We start from the raw sequence: 27,948 nt of genomic DNA on the forward strand, positions 1-27,948 counted from the left end.
GATGATGTACATGAGGTCAGTGATATGTGCCCCCTATAGGTGACAGGAGGTGCAGTATATATAATGTAGATGATGTACATGAGGTCAGTGATATGTGCCCCCTATAGGTGACAGGAGGTGCAGTATATATAATGTAGATGATGTACATGAGGTCAGTGATATGTGCCCCCTATAGGTGACAGGAGGTGCAGTATATATAATGTAGATGATGTACATGAGGTCAGTGATATGTGCCCCCTATAGGTGACAGGAGGTGCAGTATATATAATGTAGATGATGTACATGAGGTCAGTGATATGTGCCCCCTATAGGTGACAGGAGGTGCAGTATATATAATGTAGATGATGTACATGAGGTCAGTGATATGTGCCCCCTATAGGTGACAGGAGGTGCAGTATATATAATGTAGATGATGTACATGAGGTCAGTGATATGTGCCCCCTATAGGTGACAGGAGGTGCAGTATATATAATGTAGATGATGTACATGAGGTCAGTGATATGTGCCCCCTATAGGTGACAGGAGGTGCAGTATATATAATGTAGATGATGTACATGAGGTCAGTGATATGTGCCCCCTATAGGTGACAGGAGGTGCAGTATATATAATGTAGATGATGTACATGAGGTCAGTGATATGTGCCCCCTATAGGTGACAGGAGGTGCAGTATATATAATGTAGATGATGTACATGAGGTCAGTGATATGTGCCCCCTATAGGTGACAGGAGGTGCAGTATATATAATGTAGATGATGTACATGAGGTCAGTGATATGTGCCCCCTATAGGTGACAGGAGGTGCAGTATATATAATGTAGATGATGTACATGAGGTCAGTGATATGTGCCCCCTATAGGTGACAGGAGGTGCAGTATATATAATGTAGATGATGTACATGAGGTCAGTGATATGTGCCCCCTATAGGTGACAGGAGGTGCAGTATATATAATGTAGATGATGTACATGAGGTCAGTGATATGTGCCCCCTATAGGTGACAGGAGGTGCAGTATATATAATGTAGATGATGTACATGAGGTCAGTGATATGTGCCCCCTATAGGTGACAGGAGGTGCAGTATATATAATGTAGATGATGTACATGAGGTCAGTGATATGTGCCCCTATAGGTGACAGGAGGTGCAGTATATATAATGTAGATGATGTACATGAGGTCAGTGATATGTGCCCCCTATAGGTGACAGGAGGTGCAGTATATATAATGTAGATGATGTACATGAGGTCAGTGATATGTGCCCCCTATAGGTGACAGGAGGTGCAGTATATATAATGTAGATGATGTACATGAGGTCAGTGATATGTGCCCCTATAGGTGACAGGAGGTGCAGTGTATATAATGTAGATGATGTACATGAGGTCAGTGATATGTGCCCCCTATAGGTGACAGGAGGTGCAGTATATATAATGTAGATGATGTACATGAGGTCAGTGATATGTGCCCCCTATAGGTGACAGGAGGTGCAGTATATATAATGTAGATGATGTACATGAGGTCAGTGATATGTGCCCCCTATAGGTGACAGGAGGTGCAGTATATATAATGTAGATGATGTACATGAGGTCAGTGATATGTGCCCCCTATAGGTGACAGGAGGTGCAGTATATATAATGTAGATGATGTACATGAGGTCAGTGATATGTGCCCCCTATAGGTGACAGGAGGTGCAGTATATATAATGTAGATGATGTACATGAGGTCAGTGATATGTGCCCCCTATAGGTGACAGGAGGTGCAGTATATATAATGTAGATGATGTACATGAGGTCAGTGATATGTGCCCCCTATAGGTGACAGGAGGTGCAGTATATATAATGTAGATGATGTACATGAGGTCAGTGATATGTGCCCCCTATAGGTGACAGGAGGTGCAGTATATATAATGTAGATGATGTACATGAGGTCAGTGATATGTGCCCCCTATAGGTGACAGGAGGTGCAGTATATATAATGTAGATGATGTACATGAGGTCAGTGATATGTGCCCCCTATAGGTGACAGGAGGTGCAGTATATATAATGTAGATGATGTACATGAGGTCAGTGATATGTGCCCCCTATAGGTGACAGGAGGTGCAGTATATATAATGTAGATGATGTACATGAGGTCAGTGATATGTGCCCCCTATAGGTGACAGGAGGTGCAGTATATATAATGTAGATGATGTACATGAGGTCAGTGATATGTGCCCCCTATAGGTGACAGGAGGTGCAGTATATATAATGTAGATGATGTACATGAGGTCAGTGATATGTGCCCCCTATAGGTGACAGGAGGTGCAGTATATATAATGTAGATGATGTACATGAGGTCAGTGATATGTGCCCCCTATAGGTGACAGGAGGTGCAGTATATATAATGTAGATGATGTACATGAGGTCAGTGATATGTGCCCCCTATAGGTGACAGGAGGTGCAGTATATATAATGTAGATGATGTACATGAGGTCAGTGATATGTGCCCCCTATAGGTGACAGGAGGTGCAGTATATATAATGTAGATGATGTACATGAGGTCAGTGATATGTGCCCCCTATAGGTGACAGGAGGTGCAGTATATATAATGTAGATGATGTACATGAGGTCAGTGATATGTGCCCCCTATAGGTGACAGGAGGTGCAGTATATATAATGTAGATGATGTACATGAGGTCAGTGATATGTGCCCCCTATAGGTGACAGGAGGTGCAGTATATATAATGTAGATGATGTACATGAGGTCAGTGATATGTGCCCCCTATAGGTGACAGGAGGTGCAGTATATATAATGTAGATGATGTACATGAGGTCAGTGATATGTGCCCCCTATAGGTGACAGGAGGTGCAGTATATATAATGTAGATGATGTACATGAGGTCAGTGATATGTGCCCCCTATAGGTGACAGGAGGTGCAGTATATATAATGTAGATGATGTACATGAGGTCAGTGATATGTGCCCCCTATAGGTGACAGGAGGTGCAGTATATATAATGTAGATGATGTACATGAGGTCAGTGATATGTGCCCCCTATAGGTGACAGGAGGTGCAGTATATATAATGTAGATGATGTACATGAGGTCAGTGATATGTGCCCCCTATAGGTGACAGGAGGTGCAGTATATATAATGTAGATGATGTACATGAGGTCAGTGATATGTGCCCCCTATAGGTGACAGGAGGTGCAGTATATATAATGTAGATGATGTACATGAGGTCAGTGATATGTGCCCCCTATAGGTGACAGGAGGTGCAGTATATATAATGTAGATGATGTACATGAGGTCAGTGATATGTGCCCCTATAGGTGACAGGAGGTGCAGTATATATAATGTAGATGATGTACATGAGGTCAGTGATATGTGCCCCCTATAGGTGACAGGAGGTGCAGTATATATAATGTAGATGATGTACATGAGGTCAGTGATATGTGCCCCCTATAGGTGACAGGAGGTGCAGTATATATAATGTAGATGATGTACATGAGGTCAGTGATATGTGCCCCCTATAGGTGACAGGAGGTGCAGTATATATAATGTAGATGATGTACATGAGGTCAGTGATATGTGCCCCTATAGGTGACAGGAGGTGCAGTATATATAATGTAGATGATGTACATGAGGTCAGTGATATGTGCCCCCTATAGGTGACAGGAGGTGCAGTATATATAATGTAGATGATGTACATGAGGTCAGTGATATGTGCCCCCTATAGGTGACAGGAGGTGCAGTATATATAATGTAGATGATGTACATGAGGTCAGTGATATGTGCCCCCTATAGGTGACAGGAGGTGCAGTATATATAATGTAGATGATGTACATGAGGTCAGTGATATGTGCCCCCTATAGGTGACAGGAGGTGCAGTATATATAATGTAGATGATGTACATGAGGTCAGTGATATGTGCCCCCTATAGGTGACAGGAGGTGCAGTATATATAATGTAGATGATGTACATGAGGTCAGTGATATGTGCCCCCTATAGGTGACAGGAGGTGCAGTATATATAATGTAGATGATGTACATGAGGTCAGTGATATGTGCCCCCTATAGGTGACAGGAGGTGCAGTATATATAATGTAGATGATGTACATGAGGTCAGTGATATGTGCCCCCTATAGGTGACAGGAGGTGCAGTATATATAATGTAGATGATGTACATGAGGTCAGTGATATGTGCCCCCTATAGGTGACAGGAGGTGCAGTATATATAATGTAGATGATGTACATGAGGTCAGTGATATGTGCCCCCTATAGGTGACAGGAGGTGCAGTATATATAATGTAGATGATGTACATGAGGTCAGTGATATGTGCCCCCTATAGGTGACAGGAGGTGCAGTATATATAATGTAGATGATGTACATGAGGTCAGTGATATGTGCCCCCTATAGGTGACAGGAGGTGCAGTATATATCTCACAGCTCTCGGCTCCTCCCACAATCCTCTGTTCTTTCTGTCAGGGTGAAGGGGGCGGAGCTGCATCTCAAAGCGAAAGTAAGTTATAGGCCACGCCCCCAGTCACATGACCGCCACTCCAGCACTTAGCCCGAGACACCGACCCGGAAGCTGCTCTCTGGTTGTCGTGTAGACAGTCCGGTGAGGTGCGTTATGTGTGCGGTATTAACGTCCTGTGAGTTATGTCCTTGTGGTGTTCTTCATCCTTTTCTGTATATATAATGTATATTCCTATATGTGCTGTATATAGTGTCTGCTGAGCTCCGTACATTGCTGGGTCCTATAGATCAGTCCCTGGAGTCTCATGTATACTGTATATATAATGTATATTCCTATATGTGCTGTATATAGTGTCTGCTGAGCTCCGTACATTGCTGGGTCCTATAGATCAGTCCTGGAGTCTCCTGTATACTGTATATATAATGTATATTCCTATATGTGCTGTATATAGTGTTTGCTGAGCTCCGTACATTGCTGGGTCCTATAGATCAGTCCTGGAGTCTCCTGTATACTGTATATATAATGTATATTCCTATGTGTGCTGTATATATAGTGTCTGCTGAGCTCTGTACATTGCTGGGTCCTATAGATCGGTCCTGGAGTCTCCTGTATACTGTATATATAATGTATATTCCTATATGTGCTGTATATAGTGTCTGCTGAGCGCTCCGTACATTGCTGGGTCCTATAGATCAGTCCTGGAGTCTCCTGTATACTGTATATATAATGTATATTCCTATGTGTGCTGTATATATAGTGTCTGCTGAGCTCTGTACATTGCTGGGTCCTATAGATCGGTCCTGGAGTCTCCTGTATACTGTATATATTATGTATATTCCTATATGTGCTGTATATAGTGTCTGCTGAGCTCCGTACATTGCTGGGTCCTATAGATCGGTCCTGGAGTCTCCTGTATACTGTATATATAATGTATATTCCTATGTGTGCTGTATATAGTGTCTGCTGAGCTCCGTACATTGCTGGGTCCTATAGATCGGTCCTGGAGTCTCCTGTATACTGTATATATAATGTATATTCCTATGTGTGCTGTATATAGTGTCTGCTGAGCTCCGTACATTGCTGGGTCCTATAGATCGGTCCTGGAGTCTCCTGTATACTGTATATATAATGTATATTCCTATGTGTGCTGTATATAGTGTCTGCTGAGCTCCGTACATTGCTGGGTCCTATAGATCAGTCCTGGAGTCTCCTGTATACTGTATATATTATGTATATTCCTATATGTGCTGTATATAGTGTCTGCTGAGCTCCGTACATTGCTGGGTCCTATAGATCAGTCCTGGAGTCTCCTGTATACTGTATATATAATGTATATTCCTATATGTGCTGTATATAGTGTCTGCTGAGCTCCGTACATTGCTGGGTCCTATAGATCAGTCCTGGAGTCTCCTGTATACTGCATATATAATGTATATTCCTATATGTGCTGTATATAGTGTCTGCTGAGCTCCGTACATTGCTGGGTCCTATAGATCAGTCCTGGAGTCTCCTGTATACTGTGTATATAATGTATATTCCTATGTGTGCTGTATATAGTGTCTGCTGAGCTCCGTACATTGCTGGGTCCTATAGATCAGTCCTGGAGTCTCCTGTATACTGTATATATAATGTATATTCCTATATGTGCTGTATATAGTGTCTGCTGAGCTCCGTACATTGCTGGGTCCTATAGATCAGTCCTGGAGTCTCCTGTATACTGTATATATTATGTATATTCCTATATGTGCTGTATATAGTGTCTGCTGAGCTCCGTACATTGCTGGGTTCTATAGATCGGTCCTGGAGTCTCCTGTATACTGTATATATAATGTATATTCCTATATGTGCTGTATATAGTGTCTGCTGAGCTCCGTACATTGCTGGGTCCTATAGATCAGTCCTGGAGTCTCCTGTATACTGCATATATAATGTATATTCCTATATGTGCTGTATATAGTGTCTGCTGAGCTCCGTACATTGCTGGGTCCTATAGATCAGTCCTGGAGTCTCCTGTATACTGTGTATATAATGTATATTCCTATGTGTGCTGTATATAGTGTCTGCTGAGCTCCGTACATTGCTGGGTCCTATAGATCAGTCCTGGAGTCTCCTGTATACTGTATATATAATGTATATTCCTATATGTGCTGTATATAGTGTCTGCTGAGCTCCGTACATTGCTGGGTCCTATAGATCAGTCCTGGAGTCTCCTGTATACTGTATATATAATGTATATTCCTATATGTGCTGTATATAGTGTCTGCTGAGCTCCGTACATTGCTGGGTCCTATAGATCAGTCCTGGAGTCTCCTGTATACTGTATATATAATGTATATTCCTATATGTGCTGTATATAGTGTCTGCTGAGCTCCGTACATTGCTGGGTCCTATAGATCAGTCCTGGAGTCTCCTGTATACTGTATATATAATGTATATTCCTATATGTGCTGTATATAGTGTCTGCTGAGCTCTGTACATTGCTGGGTCCTATAGATCAGTCCTGGAGTCTCCTGTATACTGTATATATAATGTATATTCCTATATGTGCTGTATATAGTGTCTGCTGAGCTCCGTACATTGCTGGGTCCTATAGATCGGTCCTGGAGTCTCCTGTATACTGTATATATAATGTATATTCCTATATGTGCTGTATATAGTGTCTGCTGAGCTCCGTACATTGCTGGGTCCTATAGATCAGTCCTGGAGTCTCCTGTATCCTTTATATATATAATGTATATTCCTATATGTGCTGTATATAGTGTCTGCTGAGCTCCGTACATTGCTGGGTCCTATAGATCAGTCCTGGAGTCTCCTGTATACTGTGTATATAATGTATATTCCTATATGTGCTGTATATAGTGTCTGCTGAGCTCCGTACATTGCTGGGTCCTATAGATCAGTCCTGGAGTCTCTTGTATACTGTATATATAATGTATATTCCTACATGTATCATATATAGTGTCTGCTGAGCTCTGTACATTGCTGGGTCCTAGAGATCAGTCCCTGGAGTCTCCTGTATACTGTATATATAATGTATATTCCTATATGTGCTGTATATAGTGTCTGCTGAGCTCCGTACATTGCTGGGTCCTATAGATCAGTCCTGGAGTCTCATTTATCCTGTATATATAATGTATATTCCTATATGTGCTGTATATAGTGTCTGCTGAGCTCCGTACATTGCTGGGTCCTATAGATCAGTCCTGGAGTCTCCTGTATACTGTATATATAATGTATATTCCTATATGTGCTGTATATAGTGTTTGCTGAGCTCCGTACATTGCTGGGTCCTATAGATCAGTCCTGGAGTCTCCTGTATACTGTATATATAATGTATATTCCTATATGTGCTGTATATAGTGTCTGCTGAGCTCCGTACATTGCTGGGTCCTATAGATCAGTCCTGGAGTCTCCTGTATACTGTGTATATAATGTATATTCCTATAGGTGCTGTATATAGTGTCTGCTGAGCTCTGTACATTGCTGGGTCCTATAGATCAGTCCTGGAGTCTCCTGTGTATATATATAATGTATATTCCTATATGTGCTGTATATAGTGTCTGCTGAGCTCCGTACATTGCTGGGTTCTATAGATCAGTCCTGGAGTCTCATGTATCCTGTATATATAATGTATATTCCTATATGTGCTGTATATAGTGTCTGCTGAGCTCCGTACATTGCTGGGTCCTATAGATCAGTCCTGGAGTCTCCTGTATACTGTATATATAATGTATATTCCTATATGTGCTGTATATAGTGTCTGCTGAGCTCCGTACATTGCTGGGTCCTATAGATCAGTCCTGGAGTCTCCTGTATACTGTATATATAATGTATATTCCTATATGTGCTGTGTATAGTGTCTGCTGAGCGCTCCGTACATTGCTGGGTCCTATAGATCAGTCCTGGAGTCTCATGTATACTGTATATATAATGTATATTCCTATATGTGCTGTATATAGTGTCTGCTGAGCTCCGTACATTGCTGGGTCCTATAGATCAGTCCTGGAGTCTCCTGTATACTGCATATATAATGTATATTCCTATATGTGCTGTATATAGTGTCTGCTGAGCTCCGTACATTGCTGGGTCCTATAGATCAGTCCTGGAGTCTCATGTATACTGTATATATAATGTATATTCCTATATGTGCTGTACATAGTGTCTGAGCGCTCTGTACATTGCTGGGTCCTATAGATCAGTCCTGGAGTCTCCTGTATACTGTATATATTATGTATATTCCTATATGTGCTGTATATAGTGTCTGCTGAGCTCCGTACATTGCTGGGTCCTATAGATCGGTCCTGTAGTCTCATGTATACTGTATATATAATGTATATTCCTATATGTGCTGTATATATAGTGTCTGCTGAGCTCCGTACATTGCTGGGTCCTATAGATCAGTCCTGGAGTTTCATGTATACTGTATATATAATGTATATTCCTATATGTGCTGTATATAGTGTCTGCTGAGCTCCGTACATTGCTGGGTCCTATAGATCAGTCCTGGAGTCTCCTGTATACTGTATATATAATGTATATTCCTATATGTGCTGTATATAGTGTCTGCTGAGCTCTGTACATTGCTGGGTCCTATAGATCAGTCCTGGAGTCTCCTGTATACTGTGTATATATAATGTATATTCCTATATGTGCCGTATATAGTGTCTGCTGAGCGCTCCGTACATTGCTGGGTCCTATAGATCAGTCCTGGAGTCTCCTGTATATATAATGTATATTCCTATATGTGCTGTATATAGTGTCTGCTGAGCTCCGTACATTGCTGGGTCCTATAGATGGTCACTGGTGGGCCTGACGTTTTGGTTACCAGATTTCTGGTTGTCCTCATTTGCTCGCCCTCGTCCTAGCAGAGGTTACAACCTTGTGTGATGTCTTCCGTGTGACCTCAGCAGGAATTACTGCAGCCCTCAATAAGGGTCACCTAGTTATTGCCGCTGTCCTGGGTCATCGTTGGGATGTAACCCTTAGTACAGACTTGTCTTACCCACTAGATATCTTGCCTTCTTGCTGATGCTTTCTGTAGTTGTGAACATTGCTGACTGTTTCTCTTTCTCCTCAGTCTGAGTGTGACCGTTCACGGAGACCTCAATGCCTCTCACAGAGTCGCCCTTCAGCTGCAGCCTGCTTGATGGTCTGTTTTACATGAGTTGTGTTCTCGTCTATCCATCATACTGGTTCATTGACCGTCTGCTGTCCTGCGTGGTGTCCACCAGTGATGAGCGCTCCCATGGATCTGCCCCGAGGATCCTGTGCCTGGTGTTCGGGGCGCTATTCTTCCTGCTTCTCTTCGTGCTCTCTGTACCCCTGTGTGTTTTTGGTCTTCTCCTATGGGCTCCTCTCCATCAGGTCCGCCGTCCGTACAGTTATCAGCGATCTGTGGATTCCCAGGATCCTCCAGACAGAACTATCACTGGTGACTGCTCCTTTATCTTTGTCAGTGCCAACCTGTGTCTTCTGCCGGACGGTTTGGCCCGCTTTAGTAACCTGAGCCACACACAGCGTCGTGTTTCCACCATCTCCAAGCTTCTGTGTGCTTCTCCAATGCTGGAGAATGGTGAGGACTCGCTACCGATCTGCAGTGCTGAGGATGTCCTGCCCATGATGGAGATGTCTCATAAGAAGAGCGCAAGAGAGGACAACCTGTTCGAAGTGTCTGTGGATTTTCCTCAGAATGCTGACTTTATATGTCTACAGGAGGTTTTTGATGGACGAGCCTCTCGGAAACTTCGCCGGTGCCTTGGTGCTTCTTTCCCCTATATCTTGTATGACGTGGGCCCCTCAGGACCTCATAGTTGCAGCTTCAAGTTCTTTAACAGTGGATTATTTCTGGCCAGCCGGCACCCGCTACTTCATGCCAAGTACTATATCTACCCAAATGCACGTGGGGAGGATGCGCTGGCGTCCAAAGGCCTCCTGTGCGTTAAGGTAAAGTGGTGATTATGGAGGATGTTCTCTTGCAGCACACCATGGCACAAGGTGCGGAGACCACACCTGACCACCACCTGCAGGTGCAGAGTGGGTGGCGGGGCTCTCCAGGGGGCGGCGGGGCTCTCCAGGGGGCGGCTTTGGCTCTCCAGGGTAATGGTTGTAGGAGGAGGCGTATGGAGGGTGCTGTGAGCGTCTGATCACTATGTGACTCCACTATGATATCAGCAGACAGTAACACCATGTAGGTAGACACAGAAGAAAGATGGCCGGTCCCTGGACTGTGGCTGCCGTGGCACAAATGGCGGTTTCCATGTTTTTCTCACTCTGGTGTGATTTATGCCTGCAGGTTCGCTTGGGAACCACAGAACAGAAGCAAAGCATTGTGGGATACATAAACTGTACCCACCTCCACGCTCCAGAGAGTAAGTACAGTCTGACTCACCTGCAGGGGGCGACGTGAACAGGGTCCGAGGAGTGGTAGACTCTTGTATAGTGTTTGTGCCCAGATGAGGCCCAGGGATGGTGAGGCCTTCAGTGCTGGGACTCGATCGGATCTCACTTCTTTATCAATGGCATTTGGTTAGAAAGAATGAATGATCTATGGACGCACATGACTCTAGTAAGTGGCTCCTCATGTGTCTCCTCCCCATAGTTTATCATTCATTATTTTTATATGGGTGTCTGATTATTGTCTTTTCCCCTGTGTTTTATATTTGTTTGAGTGGTGTACTCTTCTCTATGTATCTGGGTGGTGTCCTCTCCCCCCGTGTACTCTGTATCTGGGTGGTGTCCTCTCCCCCTGTGTACTCTGTGTATCTGGGTGGTGTCCTCTCCCCCCGTGTACTCTACATGTCTGAGTGGACTCCTCTCCCCCGTGTTCTCTACATGTCTGGGTACGATGGACCATTGTGATCAGACACCTCTATCTCTGTGTGTCTAGGTGATGCCTCCGTACACTGTGATGAGATGTCCCACCATATCCTGTGATCACACATCTCTCTCTTTCTCTTTCTATGGGTAATATCACTAAATCAGACCTGTGTCCTGCATAACGTGTGGCCTTGATATTCTGGGATGAGGACTGACACTGCATGCATATATCTTTTGAAAGGCTTGATTATCTGACGTGTTAATGGATGAGGAGTGATGATGATTATTGAATATGGTGTGGTGAATGAGGTCTGACCACTAGTGTGGTGTGGTGAATGAGGTCTGACCACTGGTGTGGTGTGGTGAATGAGGTCTGACCACTGGTGTGGTGAATGAGGTCTGACCACTGGTGTGGTGTGGTGAATGAGGTCTGACCACTGGTGTGGTGTGGTGAATGAGGTCTGACCACTGGTGTGGTGTGGTGAATGAGGTCTGACCACTGGTGTGGTGTGGTGAATGAGGTCTGACCACTGGTGTGGTGTGGTGTGGTGAATGAGGTCTGACCACTGGTGTGGTGTGGTGTGGTGAATGAGGTCTGACCACTGGTGTGGTGTGGTGTGGTGAATGAGGTCTGACGTGTGGTGTGGTGTGGTGTGGTGAATGAGGTCTGACCACTGGTGTGGTGTGGTGTGGTGAATGAGGTCTGACCACTGGTGTGGTGTGGTGTGGTGTGGTGAATGAGGTCTGACCACTGGTGTGGTGTGGTGTGGTGAATGAGGTCTGACCACTGGTGTGGTGTGGTGAATGAGGTCTGACCACTGGTGTGGTGTGGTGTGGTGAATGAGGTCTGACCACTGGTGTGGTGTGGTGAATGAGGTCTGACCACTGGTGTCTATGTGAGATTTGGTGTTTCGCATGAGAAGTGACAATCATCCGATGTGTGTTTGGTTATGGGGTGACTACCTTTTGGATAGGGTTTGACTAATATGAGGAGTGATGATCATCTGATGTGTTATAGCAGATGAGGAGTAATGATAATGGGATTTGTTGTTACAGATGGGGAGTGGAGGTCAGGTATGGTGTAGCGGATATGAGGAGTGACCGTCATTGGCTAGGGTTTGGCGGATGGGAGGAGTGACCGTCATTGGCTAGGGTTTGGCGGATGGGAGGAGTGACCGTCATTGGCTAGGGTTTGGCGGATGGGAGGAGTGACCGTCATTGGATAGGGTGTGGCGGATGGGAGGAGTGACCGTCATTGGATAGGGTGTGACGGATGGGAGGAGTGACCGTCATTGGATAGGGTGTGGCGGATGGGAGGAGTGACCATCATTGGATAGGGTGTGGCGGATGGGAGGAGTGACCGTCATTGGATAGGGTGTGGCGGATGGGAGGAGTGACCGTCATTGGATAGGGTGTGGCGGATGGGAGGAGTGACCGTCATTGGATAGGGTGTGGCGGATGGGGATATGATTTTGTGGATATGGGAAGTGGTGATCATTCCTTATGGTGATCAGATACGGTATAATAAATGGGAGGAGTAATGGTCATTTATGAGGAATGACAGACGTGATGTGATATGTCAGATATGAAGTGACCATTATGGGATATGGTGTTTATAAATATGAAGAGTAATAGTCCGATATAAGGAATGGTAGATATGGTGGGACGGATGAGGAGTGAGGATCATTTAATATGGTTGACAGACGAGGATTGGTCGGATATGGTGTGACAGAGTGATTAAGTATTGTATGAGGAGCAATGATATGAAGAGATACTGTTTGTTATGGTGAGATGGATTTGAGGAGTGATGATCAATGAATATGGGGAGTGATGATCATTGGACATGGGGAGGGATGATCAATGAATATGGTGAGATGGATATGGGGAGTGATGATCATTGGATATGGGGAGTGACGGTCATATCGGGAAAGTAGCTCAGAGATGTAGGGAGGGGACAGGTTATGGACGGCCTTGTATGTATTTGTTAGTACTTTGAAGTGAATTCGCTGGGCAATGTGGAGCCAGTGAAGGGATTGGCAGAGGGGGAGGCAGAGGAGTAACAGGGTGAGAGGTGGATCAGTCGGGCAGCAGAGTTGAGGATAGATTGGAGGGGTGCGAGAGTGCTAGATGGAAGGACACAGAGGTGGATGTTGCAGTAGTCTAGGCAGGAGATGATGAGGGCATGTAAAACCATTTTTGCAGACTACTGGCTGAGGAAAGCACTGATGCGAAATATATTTTTGAGTTGGAGGCGGCAGGTGGTGGGAAGGGCTTGGATGTGCGGTCAGAAGGAGAGGGCAGAATCCAAGGTCACTCCAAGGCAGCGGACTTGGTTGACCGGGGAGTGTGTGCAGCCATTGATCGTGATGGATAGGTCAGTCGGGGGGATTGAGCAAGATGGGGGAAAGATGATGAATTATGTTTTATCCATGTTAAGTTTTAGAAAGCGAAAGGCGAAGGAGGATATAGAAGATAGACATTGTGGGATTCTGGATAGTAAGGTGGTGATGTCTGGACCAGAGAGGTAGATCTGTGTGTCGTCAGCATAAGAGTGATACTGAAAGCCATGGGACTCTATGAGATGTCCCAGGCCAAAAGTGTAGACAGAGAAGAGCAGGGGTCCTAGGACAGAGCCTTGTGGGACACCAACAGAGAGGGGATGAGACGAGGAGGTGGTGTGAGAGTGGGAGACGCTAAACGTCCGGTCTGTGAGGTATGATGTGATCCAGGAGAGGGTCAGGTCAGTGATGCCAAGAGATGAGTTGTGTGCACGTTTGTAGAGTGACACTCATTAGATATGGTGTGATGGATATGAGGAGTGCTGATCGTTGGAGATGGGGAGTGACCATCACTGTATATGAGGAGTGCTGATCGTTGGAGATGCTGCCGCCGCCCTCTCCTCTGATCAGGTGTTTCTGTCCCTCTGTTCAGGCGATGCCACCATACGCTGTGACCAGATGTCTCTGCTCCTTCAGTGGGTGTCTGACTTCCAGGCTGAGAACACTCAGGACGGGGAACTTGTTGCCTTTGATGTTCTCTGTGGAGATCTGAACTTTGACAACTGCTCGTCAGGTAGGACTCTCCTCTGCCGGTTGCCCGTGTTCCCTTATGTTATTCTGAATCTTCTGTGTAGTGGAACCAGAATTCAGACTGAAGATGATCCTTCTGTTTATTGAAGGAAAGCCAATTGGCAGCTGGCACATCCACGGAGCGGCCGCCAGGTGCTCCATCACTCTGGGAAGAGTCTAGATCCCTACCTTAGGCCTGTCTATTAATGCCCTGCCCAAGGCACAGCGGCGCCCCCTAGCACCCAGGACACTGTCTGTGGCCTTCAATTGAACATTCCTTGCGGCGTATGGTGTAAGATCATTCTCATTATCTTCTCCTGGTCTTTAGCGAAACAAATGTTCTACGATCTTCATCTGTGCCCTACTTCAGACAGAGGAGGTGATGGGTGGAATGTGGCATTTAATACCCCGGATAGCCACAACTCTCTTGTGGTTAGGCCCCTGAAAGGCCGTTCTCCCTGTCCAGACCAGTCCCGCAAAATCTTAGTTTCTGCCCTCTGGATTCCTCCTGTTGATGGGTTTCTTGAGGTACAGTTATATTGACAGAACAAGGACCAGGTTTGAGCTGACGACCGTTTGGGATCCTATTGTTCCGCTTCTCACTAACCCGTCCCAGGTGACAATTGCTTTCTCTCCTGAGTCGCTGAGACTGCTGTCGCTTTCTAGCAAACGGAAATTATAAAATATCTCGGCACAGATCCCTGATACCAGGCCGCCATGTTTAACCCTATAAGGACCAGCGCCGTACATGTACGGCAGGCTGATCAGGCGGGTGCAGGAGCTGCACCTGCTGATCAGCGGCAGGGGTCCGGCATTCACTGATAGCTGGACCCCTGCTGTATGCGCCGGCAACGGTGAAAACACAGATGCCGGCGCATTAACCCTAGCACGGCTGCCGTCAGCGCTGACAGCGGCATGTGCGGGATCCTGCAGGGTGGCCATCGGGTCCCCGCGCTGCTGTGACGGGGACCCGCTGGCAGAGGAGGCAGCCCGATGCCTTCCGTGTGAGATCCAGCCCCTGGATTACACTGGTAATGCACTTCCAGCCAATGCATCTTAATACAGAAGTATTGTAATGCATTGTAAAGCAGATCAGACCCCCAAAAGTTGAAGTCCCAGAGTGGGACAAAAAAATTAAGTGAAAAAAGAAGTTAAAAAAAAAAAATTACGTTTTTTACAATTTAAATTTTATTTTTTTAAGTTTCAAGTAAAAAAAAAAGCATACATAAAAAGAAAAGTAGAAATATTAGGTATCGCCGGGACTGTATCGACCGGCTCTATAAAATTATCACATGACCTAACCCCTCAGGTGAACACCGTAAAAAAAAAAAAAAATATGTAAAACTGTGCTAAATTCTTTTTAATTTTTTTTGGTCTCCTTACATCACTAAAAGTGCAACACCAAGCGATCAAAAAGGCGTATGCCCCCCAAAATGGTATTAAGCTTACCGTCACCTCATCCTGCAAAAATGAGCTCCTACCTAATACAGTCGCCCAAAAAAAAAAAAATAACTATGGCTCTCAGACTATGGAGACACTAAAACATAATTTTGTATTCTTTTTTTTAAATGCTTTTATTCTGTTAAATGTAAAAAACCAACAGAAAAAATGTTGTGGTGTTAAACAGGCAGGAGGTGCTGAAACCCATATGCAGTTGTGCATGTGTATAAAAGGGAGCAGATCCTGCACTTGTAGCCCGTTGCTAATGGAGATTCCCCAGCAAAATGCATACAGTGGAGGATGTTTTCCATCCACAGGCTACATTTAGGTGCACCTGCAAGGCCTGGGCCATATCGGCCAGTCTTGAGTGGGACTCGCAGACTCATCCCTCCTCCCATTGCAAGCATGGCTACCTGCTGGAGGTAACTGGTGAGTTGGCTAAGAGTCAGACCTTACTCCTCTTTGCCCACTGGTCCTGTTAATTGCCCGTACGGCACAGGTAGGTGAGTGTTAGCTCCCGAGCTACTTGAGAAACCTTGGCGCGGTGCTCGGGCTCAGACATGTCCTCCACAGTAGGATATGTTGGCTGATCTCTCAATTTTAACATCAGTATGAGGGTTTAGTACGACCGCAGAGCGCACCTGTCTTTGCAAATGTTATTATATTATTAAATGTAAAAAAATAAATAAAAAAGTAGACCTATTAGGTATCGTCGCGTCCGTAACAACCTGCTCTATTAAAAATATCACATGACCTAACCCCGCAGATGAACACCGTAAAAAAAGCCTTTTTTTTTTTTTTTTTTTTTTTTTTTTGTCGCCTTACATCACAAAAAGTGTAATTCCTAGTAATCAAAAAGTCATATGCACCCTAAAATAGGTACCAATCAAACTGTCATCTCATACTGAAAAAAAATGAGCCCCTACATAAGACAGTCGCACAAAAAAATAAAAAAAAATATGGAGACACTAAAAAAATCATTTTTTTTTTTCAAAAATGCTTTATGTAAAACTGAAACAGCCAAAAAAAGGAGTGATATTTGGTATTGTCACGTCCGTAACAACCTGTCAGATGAACATTGTAAATAACAAAAAAATAAAAATGGTGCCAAAACAGCTATTTTTTTTTTGTTAACTTGCCTCACAAAAAGTGAAATATAGAGCAACCAAAAATCATATGTACCCTAAAATAGTACCAACAAAACTGCCACCTTATCCCGTAGTTTCCAAAATGGGGTCACTTTTTTAAAGTTTCTACTCTACGGGTGCATCAGGGGGCATATGGCGTTCTTTTCCTTCTGCGCCCTGCCGTGTGCCCGTACAGCAGTTTACGACCACATATGCGGTGTTTCTGTAAACTACAGAATCGGGGCAATAAATATTGTTTTGTTTGGCTGTTAACTAGTGTTGAGCGAACTTCTGTTTTAAGTTCGGCGTCTAAAGTTCGGCTTCCGGAGAATCCCGATATGGATTCCGAATTCCGTTGTGGTCCGTGGTAGCGGAATCAATAATCGGCCATTCCGCTACCACGGACCTCAACGGAATTCGGAATCCATATTGGGATTCTCCGGAAGCCGAACTTTAGACGCCGAACTTAAAACAGAACTTCGCTCAACACTACTGTTAACCCTTGCTTTGTTAGCAGAATATTTTTTTATTAAAATAGAAAATCTGACAGAAATGAAATTCTGAAATTTCATCTACATTTTCCTTCTTGTGGAAAGTTTATGAGATCAGTTTTGAATACCTTGAGGGGTGTAGTTTCTAAAATGGGGTCATTTTTGGGTGGTTTCTATTATATAAGCCTCGCAAAGTGACTTCAGACCTGAACTGGTCCTTTAAAAAGTGGGTTTTGGAAATTTTCTTAAAAATTTCAAGATTTGCTTCTAAACTTCTAAGCCTCTAACGTCCCCAAAAAATAAAATGTCATTCCCAAAATGATCCAAACATGAAGTAGACATATGGGGAATGTAAAGTAACAACTATTTTAGGAGGTATCACGTTCTGTTTTAAAAGCAGAGAAATTTTAATTTTGAAAATTGTGAATTTTTCTAAATTTTTGGTAAATTTTATATATATATATATATATATATATATATATATTATATATATTTTTTATAAATAAAAATTTAATATTTTGACTCCATTTTACCAGTGTCATGAAGTACAATATGTGATGAAAAAACTATCTCAGAACGGCCGGGATAAGTCAAAGTGTTTTAAAGTTATCACCACATAAAGTGACACTGGTCAGATTTGCAAAAAATGCCCTGGGCAGGAAGGTGAAATATGGCTGAGTCCTTAAGGGGTTAAAGGAAAATACTGCCTTTTTTTTTTTTTTTTTCATTAATTTGTTTTTCCATTTGTGCCCTGATCGAAACTTTATTTAACGCCTCATCCAAGAGATCCTTGACCGTGACATCCAGAAAATCCACCTTCACGGTGTGTCTCGTACTCGTCTCATTCCGTTTTTCGCTGGTGCCGTCCTATCAAACACTAAACATGAAGCTTCATCAAAAAAATCCACGAAATCCTGACTCGTTTCAGTGGGTGGCGGGATCCCACCGCCGAGACTGCTAGATCCTGGGGTATTGGGGTACAAGCTTCTAACCTTCCTGCCCGTGATTCTCCGTTTGTCCTGACGCCTGCAGATCACGTCCTCCCCCTCTGTCGGCTGCGAGGTGCTCAGCCATGCCCATCCTCCATCATGACTGATACAGAGAAGAGGCACGATACACGGGTGCCTCCCACATGTCGCTGACCCAGAGAGGGCGAGGATGTGATGCCAGTGTCAGGACCATAGCGGAAGCGGAGCGGATCGCCACTGAAATCAGGAGCCGGACAGGACGTTAACCTGGGCATCTCCTGTATATAATTATATATGTACAGCTGGTATAACCTGGGCATCTCCTGTATATAATTATACATGTACAGCTGGTATAACCTGGGCATCTCCTGTATATAATTATATATGTACAGCTGGTATAACCTGGGCATCTCCTGTATATAATTATACATGTACAGCTGGTATAACCTGGGCATCTCCTGTATATAATTATATATGTACAGCTGGTATAACCTGGGCATCTCCTGTATATAATTATATATGTACAGCTGGTATAACCTGGGCATCTCCTGTATAGAATTGTACATGTACAGCTGGTATAACCCGGGCATCTCCTGTATAGAATTATATATGTACAGCTGGTATAACCCGGGCATCTCCTGTATAGAATTGTACATGTACAGCTGGTATAACCTGGGCATCTCCTGTATAGAATTGTACATGTACAGCTGGTATAACCTGGGCATCTCCTGTATAGAATTGTACATGTACAGCTGGTAGAACCTGGGCATCTCCTGTATAGAATTATACATGTACAGCTGGTAGAACCTGGGTATCTCCTGTATAGAATTATACATGTACAGCTGGTATAACCTGGGTATCTCCTGTATAGAATTATACATGTACAGCTGGTATAACCTGGGTATCTCCTGTATAGAATTATACATGTACAGCTGGTATAACCTGGGTATCTCCTGTATATAATTATACATGTACAGCTGGTATAACCTGGGTATCTCCTGTATATAATTATACATGTACAGCTGGTATAACCTGGGTATCTCCTGTATATAATTATACATGTACAGCTGGTATAACCTGGGTATCTCCTGTATATAATTATACATGTACAGCTGCTATAACCTGGGCATCTCCTGTATAGAATTGTACATGTACAGCTGGTATAACCTGGGTATCTCCTGTATATAATTATATATGTACAGCTGGTATAACCTGGGTATCTCCTGTATATAATTATACATGTACAGCTGGTATAACCTGGGCATCTCCTGTATAGAATTGTACTTGTACAGCTGGTATTCAGTTATACACCCTCTTGTGTATATAGTGATATGGACCATGCTGGTATAGCCTGGGCTTCTCCTTTATATGTTTTAGTGCCCTCTGTGCTGCTTTCCGTCTCCCGATTCCTCCTTTCTTCCCTCTTTCAGATGACGGTCTGGAGCAGAAGCACGGCTTATTTTCCATTTATAGAGATCCGTGCAGAGACCGCGCAGGACGAGATCGTCCTGGGACCATAGGTGAGTCCTGAGAAGATGTAGACCTCATGAAGAGCTGTGGGCGCACTGCTGGGTCTTGTGATGGATTCCTCACATACATATGGAGGACACAACTCGCTATGTAGTCCTTCCTGGTGATGTCCCTCTGTTGCACCTCAGGGAAGAGAAATGTGCTTTATCTCTGCTGTGTCACATCTACATTTGTGGGGAACAAGGCGAGATAGCCGCAGCTTCTGGCGGAGGGCTTTATTACTAGGTGGCCGCAGCTTCTGGCGGAGGGCTTTATTACTAGGTGGCTGCAGCTTCTGGCGGGGGGGCTTTATTACTAGGTGGCCGCAGCTTCTGGCGGAGGGCTTTATTACTAGGTGGCCGCAGCTTCTGGCAGAGGGCTTTATTACTAGGTGGCCGCAGCTTCTGGCGGAGGGCTTTATTACTAGGTGGCCGCAGCTTCTGGCGGAGGGCTTTATTACTAGGTGGCCGCAGCTTCTGGCGGGGGGGGGGCTTTATTACTAGGTGGCCGCAGCTTCTGGCAGGGGGGGCTTTATTACTAGGTGGCCGCAGCTTCTGGCAGGGGGGGCTTTATTACTAGGTGGCCGCAGCTTCTGGCGGGGGGGGGGCTTTATTACTAGGTGGCCGCAGCTTCTGGCAGGGGGGGCTTTATTACTAGGTGGCCGCAGCTTCTGGCAGGGGGGCCTTTATTACTAGGTGGCCGCAGCTTCTGGCGGGGGGGGCTTTATTACTAGGTGGCCGCAGCTTGTGGCGGGGGGGGCTTTATTACTAGGTGGCCGCAGCTTCTGGCGGGGGGGCTTTATTACTAGGTGGCCGCAGCTTCTGGCGGAGGGCTTTATTACTAGGTGGCCGCAGCTTCTGGCGGAGGGCTTTATTACTAGGTGGCCGCAGCTTCTGGCGGAGGGCTTTATTACTAGGTGGCCGCAGCTTCTGGCGGAGGGCTTTATTACTAGGTGGCCGCAGCTTCTGGCGGAGGGCTTTATTACTAGGTGGCCGCAGCTTCTGGCGGGGGGGGGCTTTATTACTAGGTGGCCGCAGCTTCTGGCAGGGGGGGCTTTATTACTAGGTGGCCGCAGCTTCTGGCAGGGGGGGCTTTATTACTAGGTGGCCGCAGCTTCTGGCGGGGGGGGGCTTTATTACTAGGTGGCCTGCAGCTTGTGGCGGGGGGGGCTTTATTACTAGGTGGCCGCAGCTTCTGGCGGAGGGCTTTATTACTAGGTGGCCGCAGCTTCTGGCGGAGGGCTTTATTACTAGGTGGCCGCAGCTTCTGGCGGGGGGGCTTTATTACTAGGTGGCCGCAGCTTCTGAAGTCTGTGACTGAGTGGAGGTGTAACACTGGGTAGCTTCTGAGGTGGGGGGAGGCGACACTAGGTGTCTGCATATTGTAGCCACAGCTGGGCCAGTGTAATGGTGGTGCCGGGTCACAGGTGGTGGACAGCAGTATGGCGGGCAGTAGTCTGACTCCTTCACTAGCCGAAAGAAAAGAATCCGTGAAATTGTAAGTAAACCACTGCCAAAAAATACAGGAGGGGGCAGAAGCACCACTCCGAGCACTCTGCCCCTTCAGCTTTCATGGGTTCCGCTCCACTTTTCTAGCATGTGGAGTACGGATCTATAGAAAGTGTGCGGGATCTCTACTCCACACACTCCATATACCAGCAAAGGTTTAATTACCCTTTAAAGGGGTCGTCCGACCATTAGACTTAATTTGAACAAAAAAAATGAAGTACATGACACAGTATGGCTCCCCCTGGTGTTCAGTTACTTACATAGTATGGCTCCCCCTGGTGTTCAGTTACTTACATAGTATGGCTCTACCTGGTGTTCAGTTACTTACATAGTATAGCTCCCCCTGGTGTACAGTTACTTACATAGTATGGCTCCACCTGGTGTTCAGTCACTTACATAGTATGGCTCCATCTGGTGTTCAGTTACTTACATAGTGTGGCTCCACCTGGTGTTCAGTTACTTACATAGTATGGCTCCACCTGGTGTTCAGTTACTTACATAGTATGGCTCCACCTGGTGATCAGTCACTTACATAGTATGGCTCTACCTGGTGATCAGTAACTTACATAGTATGGCTCCACATGGTGGTCAGTTACTTACATTGTATGGCTCCACCTGTTATTCAGTTACTTACATAGTATGGCTCCATCTGGTGTTCAGTTACTTACATAGTGTGGCTCCACCTGGTGTTCAGTTACTTACATAGTATGGCTCCACCTGGTGTTCAGTTACTTACATAGTATGGCTCTACCTGGTGATCAGTCACTTACATAGTATGGCTCTACCTGGTGATCAGTAACTTACATAGTATGGCTCCCCCTGGTGTTCAGTTACTTACATAGTATGGCTCCACCTGGTGTTCAGTTACTTACATAGTATGGCTCCACCTGGTGTTCAGTTACTTACATAGTATGGCTCCACCTGGTGTTCAGTTACTTACATAGTATGGCTCCACCTGGTGTTCAGTTACTTACATAGTATGGCTCCACCTGGTGTTCAGTTACTTACATAGTATGGCTCCCCCTGGTGTTCAGTTACTTACATAGTATGGCTCCACCTGGTGTCCAGTTACTTACATAGTATGGCTACCCCTGGTGTTCAGTTACTTACATAGTATGGCTCCACCTGGTGTTCAGTTACTTACATTGAACACCAGGGGGAGCCATACTAAGTATGGCTCCACCTGGTGTTCAGTTACTTACATAGTATGGCTCCACCTGGTGTTCAGTTACTTACAATGTAAGTAACTGATCACCAGGTGGAGCCATACTATGTAAGTAACTGGACACCAGGGGGAGCCATACTATGTAAGTAACTGGACACCAGGGGGAGCCATACTATGTAAGTAACTGGACACCAGGTGGAGCCATACTGTTACTTACATAGTATGGTTCCACCTGGTGTCCAGTTACTTACATAGTATGGCTCCACTTACTTTGTTTGGACTACAGTCTGGGCTTTCTGGTTCTTTGATCAGTCCGTCCTGGTGTCAGTGTTGGTAGTCGGCAGGGTGTAGCTGTCGGGTGTGCAGAGGTAGCAGCAGGGTTCTGCAGCTCAGGGAGGGCCTCTCTTTTACATAAGACTCCAGGATTTTGAAAAGCCTGTGGTAATTGGGCTCCGGAGCTTCTCATCACCCGTCACAGATGTCTGTCCTCCACTATGTTGTCACTGACCACGTCAGACACGTGGCACGTTCATGGTGTCTCCAGTCCAGCCACGAGTGAGCCTGACAGGAATGTTACCCCAAACTTATTCCTATAGCAGTCATTCACCCCCCCCCCAACTCCCTCAGGTCAGGTCTTTCCAGCTGCTTTCCTTCCTCCATGTCTCTCCTCTTTCTGACCCCCCCCCCCCCCCCCAATACTGCATGTTTCTCCTCTCTGTTCTATCCACCATACCATATGCTCCCCCTCCACTGTCTGACCACCATACTGTATGTTCCTTCTCCACTGTCTGACTACAGTACTGTACCTTCCTCCTCTGCTGTCTGACCACGGTTCTGTCTCCTCCACCATACGATATGTTCCTTCTCCACTGTCTGACTACAGTACTGTACCTTCCTCCTCTGCTGTCTGACCACCATACCATATGCTCCCCCTCCACTGTCTGACCACCATACTGTATGTTCCTCCTCCACTGTCTGACCACCATACCATATGCTCCCCCTCCACTTTCTGACCACCATACTGTATGTTCCTCCTCCACTTTCTGACCACCATACTGTATGTTCCCCCTCCACTTTCTGACCACCATACTGTATGCTCCCCCTCCACTTTCTGACCACCATACTGTATGCTCCCCCTCCACTGTCTGACCACCATACTGTATGCTCCCCCTCCACTGTCTGACCACCATACTGTATGCTCCCCCTCCACTGTCTGACCACCATACTGTATGCTCCCCCTCCACTGTCTGACCACCATACTGTATGTTCCTTCTCCACTGTCTGACTACAGTACTGTACCTTCCTCCTCTGCTGTCTGACCACCATACCATATGCTCCCCTCCACTTTCTGACTACAGTACTGTAACTTCCTACTCCTCTGTCTGACCACCATACGCTCCCCCTCCACTTTCTGACCACCATACTGTATGTTCATTCTCCACTGTCTGACTACAGTACTGTACCTTCCTCCTCTGCTGTCTGACCACCATACCATATGCTCCCCCTCCACTTTCTGACCACCATACTATATGTTCTTCCTCCACTGTCTGACCACCATACTGTATGTTCCTTCTCCACTGTCTGACTACAGTACTGTATCTTCCTCCTCTGCTGTCTGACCACCATACCATATGCTCCCCCTCCACTTTCTGACTACAGTACTGTACTTTCCTCCTCCTCTGTCTGACCACCATACCATATGCTCCCCCTCCACTTTCTGACTACAGTACTGTACCTTCCTCCTCCTCTGTCTGACCACCATACCATATGCTCCCCCTCCACTGTCTGACTACCATACTGTATGTTCCTTCTCCACTGTCTGACTACAGTACTGTACCTTCCTCCTCCTCTGTCTGACCACGGTTCTGTCTCCTCAGGGACCCTACTCAGACAGGAGTTTCTGTACCATGAAGCTGTGAACTCTCCAGCCAGGCTGAAGAGGTGAGTGATGATAATGGAGGGTGCTGGTCCAGGACTCCATCATCCCCTCCTCATGACTGGATTCTCTCGTTGCAGCACCCTCCAGTCAGACAGCGAGCGCCGGCTTTATGTTGCGGCACCATTACCTCAGGATGATGGTGATGGACAATGGACGGGACGACGCATCGATTATATTCTGCATCGGGAGGCGGACACTCTGCTACCGGTTGTGAGTATGTGACCAACAGCTGCCTGATCCATGTGTTGACCCAGTGGGTGAAGAGGAGCATCAGCCCCCATGAATCACCAGGCACCTGCTCGGTGGATAGACCAGCCCATAGACTTCCGCACTTGACCACAAACACATCACATCTACTCAGATGAGTCTCCACGCCAAGCACCCTAGCCAGTAACCACAGCTATAGTGGAGGCTGGATTGTACACCATGATGGAGGCCACGAGGGGAGTGTACCAAAGGGCAGGACCACCGTATCAGCGGGCCGTGCTTCCCTATGTGCAGGAACCCTGGCTAGTTGTGTCTGCTCCTAAATGGAGCTCATAAGAGGAGTTCTCCTGTAAGCCACCTCCCCTCACCCTGGTTCATACATGGGGTTCCCTTTAAGCCACTCCCCTCACCTGTGCTGTTATGTGGGGTTTCCTTTAAGTTCCTTTCTTTGCCTTGGTTCACAAGAGAAGTTGCCCTCTAAGCCCCCTTCCTTGGTTCGTAAGTAGGGTTCCCTTTTATCTGATTCTCCGGTTTTTCTCACACTGATCTTATTTCTAGGTTGTAGAGAAGTTCCAGTTCATCACACGATTGGCCGGCCTGTCGGATCACGTCCCTGTGGCCCTGCACCTGTCCTCCTCGCTCCCAGAGATCACCACCCTGTGACCGGCTCTGGTGGGCACCCCTGGACCCACGTACTTCACTGACTCGGAGGCACAGACCTCACTGATGCCTGTGGTGATCTCTGGATACACGGACCTCACTGAAGCCTGGTGGGGACCTCTGGACGCATAGACCTTGCTGACATCCAGTGGGGGCCTCTGAAGGCACAGACCTCACTGATGCCTGTGGTGATCTCTGGATACATGGACCTCACTGAAGCCTGGTGGGGACCTCCTGGACGCATAGACCTTGCTAACATCCAGTGGGGACCTCTGGAGCCACAGACCTCGCTGACATCCAGTGGGGACCTCTGGAGCCACAGACCTCACTGATGCCTGTGGTGATCTCTGGATACACGGACCTCACTGAAGCCCGGTGGGGACCTCCTGGACGCATAGACCTTGCTAACATCCAGTGGGGACCTCTGGAGCCACAGACCTCACTGATGCCTGTGGTGATCTCTGGATACACAGACCTCACTGAAGCCCGGTGGGGACCTCCTGGACGCATAGACCTTGCTAACATCCAGTGGGGACCTCTGGAGCCACAGACCTCACTGATGCCTGTGGTGATCTCTGGATACACGGACCTCACTGAAGCCCGGTGGGGACCTCCTGGACGCATAGACCTTGCTAACATCCAGTGGGGATCTCTGGATACACAGACCTCAGTGATGCCCCGTGGTGATCTCTGGATACACGGACCTCACTGAAGCCCATTGTGGACCTCTGGAGGCACAGTCCCTGCTAACATCTGGTGGAGACCTCTAGAGGCACAGACTTCACTGACGCCCCGGTGTGGACCTCTGAAGGCACATAACACCTGGTTCTCTGGGTTGGACTCCTGGAACTATGTTGTCAATGAAATATATGTATTTGATATGAGGTTTATTGCTCAGCTTCCTGTTGCAGGGCCATAGGGGCCACAGGGCTGTCAGTGTGATCCTCCTAGCACCATGACACATCCTTGAGGTCTCTGCTCCTGGACCCCCAGTGGAGCCTTTAGTCTATCCTTCTGTCCTGTCCAGTTTCTTCTAAGCAGATACTGGATAATGGCTGGCTTTACATGGCCAGTGTGGAGGAGAGGGAGTCATCCAACTTTCCCGAGGCTCTGAAAAACCTATAAACTGTTACCAGCATCTACAGTCATAGCATCCCTTTGTACTATCCTATCTGTGTCAGTCTACATTGTACTGGTATTCTGTTCATAAACGTGAAGCTGTAGAGACGTGCCACCCCCAGTCCTGTCCTGAGCGGGAAGCTTCATTCCATAAACAAAATTCTTTGTATAATGACGACAAGTTCCGCAATTTTCCTATTCTCACAATTGTCAAGATCTCTGTTTGCTGTCATTCAGTAGACGCCTTCTTTGTTTACTGACCAAACATTTGACTTTTCCCCATATTGGGGTGAAGGGTGGGGAACCTTGTGTGTGATGGACACCTGTAATGAGTGTGTGTGTCTACACCTCCTCATGGGTGGGCCTTCTGTCTTCCTTGGTGTAAGTCACTGTATGAATGTTCTGATGTCATCTTCCCGCTGGTGATGTAAAATGTTAGGACACGCCCCATTTATTCAGAATCACAGACATACACTCTGACGGCAGTCTAAAGTCCTATGTCACAGTGGTCGAGCCTGAGACCCGCCTGGTGTGACTTACCTCTGCTCAGCGGGGTGCAAAGGAGGCAATATGGACAATCACAATACATTGGTAAGTGCCTGATATTAACTGTCTCCATGATAAATGCCTTCCGCTGGAGTCAGACCACCCCTTTAGTGGTAGCAGGGCTTACACCCGCCGTGTACATGTGGATTTTGCTGCATATTTGGAGTGGATTTTTTCTGATGTGTGGAGTAGAGTGGAAAAGCAGGAGGAGGACTATCCATGTGTTTACTCCGGCCGGTCCATTTTTAATACTGCATATGACCATTTCCAGGTGATCAGTGCTTGTTTACACAGGGCAGTGATCAGGCACCCAAACGTTTGCATGAAACTTCCTGATCATTGGCCCCGGCAGCAGAGTCTTTGGAGTAGAGGATTCAGCATCAGCCGGGACGGCCGCCGTGTCCAGCTCGCTGCAGTTCACTTTAGATTTATAGAAATCTGATAACTGTTTTTAAATACTTAATAATCAGATCATTAGAGAACGGACCTTGAGGCCAGAACAGATGGTGAGCTAGAACCGACCTTGAGGCCGGAACAGAAAGTGAGCTAGAACCGACCTTGAGGCCAGAACAGATGGTGAGCTAGAACCGACCTTGAGGCCAGAACAGATGGTGAGCTAGAACCGACCTTGAGGCCAGAACAGATGGTGAGCTAGAACCGACCTTGAGGCCGGAACAGAAAGTGAGCTAGAACCGACCTTGAGGCCAGAACAGATGGTGAGCTAGAACCGACCTTGAGGCCAGAACAGATGGTGAGCTAGAACCGACCTTGAGGCCAGAACAGATGGTGAGCTAGAACCGACCTTGAGGCCAGAACAGATGGTGAGCTAGAACCGACCTTGAGGCCGGAACAGAAAGTGAGCTAGAACCGACCTCGAGGCTTAAATACGTCAGACTAGAACTGATGCCTAAGATGGAATCGACCTTGGAATTTC

General features: G+C 46.3%; 1 protein-coding gene and 1 long non-coding RNA gene across 4 annotated transcripts; one reads left to right on the plus strand and one right to left on the minus strand.

Moving 5' to 3' along the window:
* The first annotated feature begins 4,520 nt into the window (after positions 1-4,520).
* LOC120991950 (sphingomyelin phosphodiesterase 5-like) lies at positions 4,521-25,637 on the plus strand. Of its 2 annotated transcripts, none has more exons than XM_040420693.1 (8): positions 4,521-4,597; positions 9,529-10,394; positions 10,744-10,819; positions 14,199-14,339; positions 19,792-19,881; positions 24,421-24,484; positions 24,560-24,692; positions 25,248-25,637. In XM_040420693.1, the coding sequence occupies exons 2-8, from the start codon at positions 9,558-9,560 to the stop codon at positions 25,350-25,352; spliced, it is 1,446 nt and encodes a 481-aa protein (XP_040276627.1). In that variant the 5' UTR covers positions 4,521-4,597; positions 9,529-9,557; the 3' UTR covers positions 25,353-25,637. The 2 variants fall into 2 exon arrangements, with proteins under 2 accessions (XP_040276627.1, XP_040276628.1); XM_040420694.1 differs by having other exon boundaries at positions 4,556-4,626.
* Positions 25,416-26,827, minus strand: LOC120991951. Of its 2 annotated transcripts, none has more exons than XR_005776884.1 (3): positions 26,076-26,827; positions 25,674-25,960; positions 25,416-25,521 (listed from the first exon to the last, which is right to left on the minus strand). It is a non-coding gene; the product is annotated as an uncharacterized LOC120991951 (long non-coding RNA). The 2 variants fall into 2 exon arrangements; XR_005776885.1 differs by lacking the exon at positions 25,416-25,521 and adding an exon at positions 25,635-25,673 and having other exon boundaries at positions 25,711-25,960.
* Positions 26,828-27,948: the final 1,121 nt, after the last annotated feature.

Source organism: Bufo bufo, chromosome 2 (genome assembly GCF_905171765.1).
Source record: "Bufo bufo chromosome 2, aBufBuf1.1, whole genome shotgun sequence".
NCBI lineage: Eukaryota > Metazoa > Chordata > Amphibia > Anura > Bufonidae > Bufo > Bufo bufo.

Bases quoted from the DNA above. Each gene is read 5' to 3' on its own strand.
- LOC120991950 (XM_040420693.1), top strand. From the start codon at position 9,558: ATGCCTCTCACAGAGTCGCCCTTCAGCTGCAGCCTGCTTGATGGTCTG. The intron at 19,882-24,420 runs GTGAGTCCTGAG...CTGTCTCCTCAG, and splicing joins AGATCGTCCTGGGACCATAG to GGACCCTACTCAGACAGGAG. The intron at 24,485-24,559 runs GTGAGTGATGAT...CTCTCGTTGCAG, and splicing joins TCTCCAGCCAGGCTGAAGAG to CACCCTCCAGTCAGACAGCG.